Source organism: Cucurbita moschata, unplaced genomic scaffold (genome assembly GCF_002738365.1).
Source record: "Cucurbita moschata cultivar Rifu unplaced genomic scaffold, Cmos_1.0 Cmo_Scf00013, whole genome shotgun sequence".
NCBI classification, from domain to species: domain Eukaryota; kingdom Viridiplantae; phylum Streptophyta; class Magnoliopsida; order Cucurbitales; family Cucurbitaceae; genus Cucurbita; species Cucurbita moschata.
Window position 1 is genome coordinate 3,219,983 of NW_019268529.1, and position 4,969 is coordinate 3,224,951.

The 4,969-nt window shown below is 33.9% G+C and overlaps 1 protein-coding gene across 2 annotated transcripts in view; it reads right to left on the reverse strand.

Annotated features, from left to right (window-relative positions):
- Window positions 1-2,896: 2,896 nt before the first annotated feature.
- LOC111451444 (phosphatidylinositol 4-kinase alpha 1-like) overlaps window positions 2,897-4,969 on the reverse strand; it is a 17,640-nt gene continuing 15,567 nt past the window's right edge. For both annotated transcript variants that reach the window (XM_023091876.1, XM_023091875.1), the window contains exons 21-26: window positions 4,706-4,878; window positions 4,425-4,620; window positions 3,935-4,075; window positions 3,585-3,793; window positions 3,337-3,498; window positions 2,897-3,252 (exon numbers count right to left, since the gene is read on the reverse strand). In XM_023091876.1, the coding sequence (XP_022947644.1) occupies window positions 2,994-3,252; window positions 3,337-3,498; window positions 3,585-3,793; window positions 3,935-4,075; window positions 4,425-4,620; window positions 4,706-4,878 (1,140 nt within the window). In that variant the 3' untranslated portion in view covers window positions 2,897-2,993. The remainder of the gene's footprint in view (window positions 3,253-3,336; window positions 3,499-3,584; window positions 3,794-3,934; window positions 4,076-4,424; window positions 4,621-4,705; window positions 4,879-4,969) is intronic.

A 4,969-nucleotide genomic window follows, 5' to 3' on the forward strand; every position in this document is an offset into this window, starting at 1 on the left:
TTTTTTTTTTTTTTTTTTTTTGAGACCCGACATTGAAAATCTCTTGAATTTATGAATGAATTTCGAGCTCGACGAGCTGTAACTTGTTTAGTTGTTTTCTTGTTGGTCAAATCAAGAGAATCCCATGTTTTCTAACCGTAGGGTTGACTTAAATATGGATATGATTTAGGAAGACTCAAATATCTACAGATCCAACGGCTAGAATTCAAAGCTGAAGTAGGTAGTCTCCTGAATGGATGAGATGTTCCCGCGAGAAAGTCGAGAACTTTCAATTTCTAATTCAGGTCACTTCTAAACAATTTAAAGTTCCTGCAAGCGTTTGGGATGTACTAGTTATTCTATTGAAAAAATGGATGCTCGGTTTTGGCGGAGTATTCGTAAGGAAGATCGTAGCTCGCATGTGAGCTTATTTTAACTGGAAACTATAATTCAGTGAAGATTCGGATCCTTGCCCATGTATTGAAATATCTCAAATAGCTTTCGCTTCATTTAATAATTAGAATGGTTATTTGGAAGGAAAAAAAATGGAAATTAGGTTTGATTTAATTAATTATTAAATTATTTATTAAAAGAAGTAATTGTTAAGGTGCATTTGGTCTACCAACCAACTAATAGGTTGAGATATTTTGAGTAAATAAACTTAGTAAACACCCAAGAAGGGCAAACATTATAATAAATAATAATAATAATTATTATTATTATTATTTTATTAATAGTAATTAATAATAATAATAATAATAATAATCAGACCTTGGGGCTTTTGGTTTATATTCAAATTATTGAATTCAGAAAATAATCGTATGGTTATGGATAGTTTAGATTACAAAATTATTTAAATAATGAGTTTAATTTCAATAATGTTAATAATTTTTTTAAAAAAATTGAACTTATAATTTCATAAAAATAATAATAATAATAAATGAATCTCTCTAATTTTAATAATATCAAAATTTGTGATTAAATAATTTTAAGGAAAACAGTTATTTTTCTTTTATATTTTATTAAATTTGTATCATAAATTATAAATTACATTTTTTTAAATTTTAACGAAACCAATGTTATTTTTAAACACTCTTGAAGGTTAAAATAGTAATTCTGAAACACTTATGAAAGTTTTGAAATAAAGTATGAACGGTTCCAGTATTTTTAATTTTTTTTTAAATTTAAAGATAATTCAAGTTTTTTTTTTTAATTTAAGAATGGTAATAAAAGAATTAAAATTTTAAAAATATTTTTTTTTTTAGAGAGAGTGTAAAATTTAGGGGTAGTTTTATTAATTTTGGGAATGTTTTTTTTTTATTATTACAAACTATTTTCTCTCATTTATTTATTTTACATTCTTGAATTTTATTTTCTATAATCATTAGGAGATCACGTGAGTTCAATAATATGAGGAGACAGTAAGTTCAGAGCCAGAATGAATGATGTACAAGAAATCAGAAACAGTAAAAAGGTAAAAGATAAAAGGTAAAAAGTAAAAAGTGATGAGAGTAAAATGAAGAAAGGAGCTTCATGGTTGGCTCCCTAAATGTTGGGTATCATTGCCCAGCTTTGAAACTGACCCTTCAAAATTCATTGAATCATTCAACTTTTTGTCTCTCTCTCTCTCTCTCTCTTCCCATTTTCTTCCATTCCCTTTTAAGAATCATATAATGTATTGTTTTTAAATTAAAATATCTTAATTTTTTTTTTTAATTTGACCAAACGTCAACGTTTGAGATAATAATTGATGTTGTCCTATAGACAAATTAAAGACGGTTATTATAAATATTTATGTGTTCATAAGCCTGGTTAATTTTATCAACGTGGTTGAGTAATAGACATCGGCAACAAAGACCAAATGAATAGTTGTAAGACTAAATGGGGATAATATGTTCTAAGTTATTAGATTACAATTTTTTTATTTGAATTTTAGTAAGTCCATATTATTAACTCTAAGATAAATGTTAATGTAACACGTTTAATGAAGTTACTAAAATTTCAAATTTGATTGGATAGAACTATCTAATGGGATGATGTGATACTTAGGTAAAAGAGAGGTATATGAATGAACCGAGACCACATCCGAATGAAGGGTCCTGAGGATAGGATAACTAAGAAAGACTCAAAGGAAATGAAAGTTACTATCTATACTAACAAGGTGCACTTCCTTTTCGTTCTTTTTCGGTAGCTCAATCATAGAAACTCCATAGTTAAGTATGTTTTATTTGGAGCAATTCTACATTGGCTGACCTCTTGAAAATTTTCCTATAATGTATATAAGTGAATACAAAGCATGCTGAAAGAACTCATATTGGTATGTGGATAGTCTTCACTCATAACAAGTGAGGAGTAGCTAAGGTGATTATGCTGCAGGGGATGCAGAAGAATGCCAGGGCCATCAGGGGATGCAAAAGAATATCAAGGCCAGCAAGGGATGCACAGAATTGACTACATTGACTGTATCATAGAGAAACAGAGGATTGTTAGGGCCACCAAGTGTCGAATTCAGATCTCAAATTCTGATTTGAATCCTGGGTACGAAGCATTACCGTCCATATAATTCAGCTTACTAATAAAAGTTCATGGACCTAGAAAAGACTTTAAAGCAAGTCTAAGGAGTAATATGGTATACTAATTTGAATCATAACTTAACGTATTAAAGTCATATGCCTAATGCAATACGGTAACCGAATGAGAAGCAAGATGTAACTCATGATTATTATTATTATTTATAAAAGAATTGGAACCGTCTAATTTGTTACATAACTTTGATAATACAAAAAACAAAAAAACAAAATTGAGGAACAATAAATGAAATAAGAATGGCCATGGAATCCCTCTGTAAATTCACATGACTCAATGTCAGCAAATTCACAGTCCTCTCTAAGGGATTCAAAAAGGCAAGATTCGTTAGGAAAAAATGGGCCTAACAAGACAGGAGTTGCTAATAATGAAGAGACATGAATGTTCTTACGATATCCAGCCCCCCCATCCAAAGAACCTGTTTGTGTTTACTTCTCAATGCCTTGCTGAAGGTACTGTATCAAATCGTACCCAGCCGTGGTCCATTTGTTGTAAGCATCAACACAAACACGGATCATGAAGTTGGCAGCCTCCCGCTCACTCATCTCAGGATGAAATCTCTTTCTAAGATTCCCAATTGGATCACCACGGCTGAAGCATGGCAGGCCACTGTCCAACATCAACGCCACAGTCGTGAGTATCCCGTCCATATAACGACGTGCAGATAAGTAACCCTTCACACACAAGCTGTTCGAGGCATCCGAATAAGCGACATTAGGAGAATTTTCATATAGGATTTGATGAAACATCATAAAAACGGAAACAAACTACCTGAGAAACAGGTTCCATGTCTCACTCTTCATTACCCCAGAAGGATCTAGTAGCTGTGTCATTTCGTGGCTCAGCTTGAAGTGTGCGCTCTCGAAACGCATATTACCTCCGGGCGAAGTTTCCAGTATAAACCCGAAATCGATATGAATAAGCCTCCCCAAACTACAGTATTATGCATATATGAGACTTGCATGCTTTACAGGAAAAGTGTGAAATTGGTTGTGTCTGGAATGAAAGAGGGACCCTACTTGTCAAAAAGAAGATTCCCGTTGTGTCTATCCTTTGGTTGAAGTAAAAGACTGGCTACTGCATAACCTGCACTACTGATGATGAAGTTTTCGCGGGCAGCTTCAAAACTGGGGGAGCCAACAGGCCCATAATCTTGCTGAAATATCTCATACAAACCCCCATCAGTTGTTTCACCCATCTGACTTCGACTTCGGACATTGGGGACGACCTGCAACGTCGAAACAAGCAAGAAGTAAGGGAGTATAAAATCATAGGGAGGTAACGAGTGTTACATATCGTCGAGGACAACACGAAGTGCCAAAGAAAGCAAAACCCATATAATTTATATGAGAGGAGGATGAAAACTGACCTCAATTATACCTCTCTCAGGGCCAGTTGGAAGAACACCATAGGGAAACAAATAGAGACTAAGCCCAACAGCCTCAAATACATCTCTAAGAAGGGATATTACTTGTAATGCAAGCACGTCCTGACGACAATCATCTCCAACCTTAAGAAGAAAAGGAGTACTATTCTCAATGCATGCAACCAAAGGGCATACATGTAAACCGAATGCTTTGCTTGCATGTTAATTCTACGGTTTCATCCAAAATTTCAATCCTTTTTTTAAGTTCAACTCTGTAGAGTGAAAGATTGAACCATCCACCTTTTGAATTACACTTGGTGGCTTATCAAATGAGCTTTGATCTTATTGGTATCCAAAGTTTCAATCATTTTTGTGACTCTCGTTCATATGGTTTAACCATCCGAACACTAAACTTGGAGGCGTTTGTGGAAGTAACTAAGAAATATAGCTAATCGAACAATAAATTCTGAACAAACAACAGGCAAATAGTTACCTTGAAGATGCAAGCTTGAGGCTTTATATCATTATGGTCACCGTCACGATCAATCACATTAAATGTAATCATGATTGGAACTTTTGCTGCGGATTGCAAGGGTATTCCACTATCTACCTGTATTCCTCTCACAAGCTTGCCAGGTGCAGTAGGCAGATAAAGATCATCACCGTCCATTTCTATCTTCTCCAATTCCCTACGTTGGAAATGCACATTTCAACAGCAATTACATAATAAAAACAAGAATTAAGAACTTCAGGAGTCTGAGAATAGAACTCTACTTTCGAATACCAGCACGGCGCTCATCCTTAGGGATGGGAAAGAGAACACCAGAGATGGAAGTAACTTTGTCGAAGAAATCAAACTCTCTTTGAAATATATCACGGGCTGAGGGAGAGAAACCATCAATAATTTTCTGCCTAACAACTGGCAACAATGCTTGAAACGCACTCATCTGTAAATATCACCAACAATCGTCATCGGTCCAGAAGGATAACTATATAAGAACGAAAGCCCAAAAAAAAAAAAAAAAAAAAAAAAAAAAA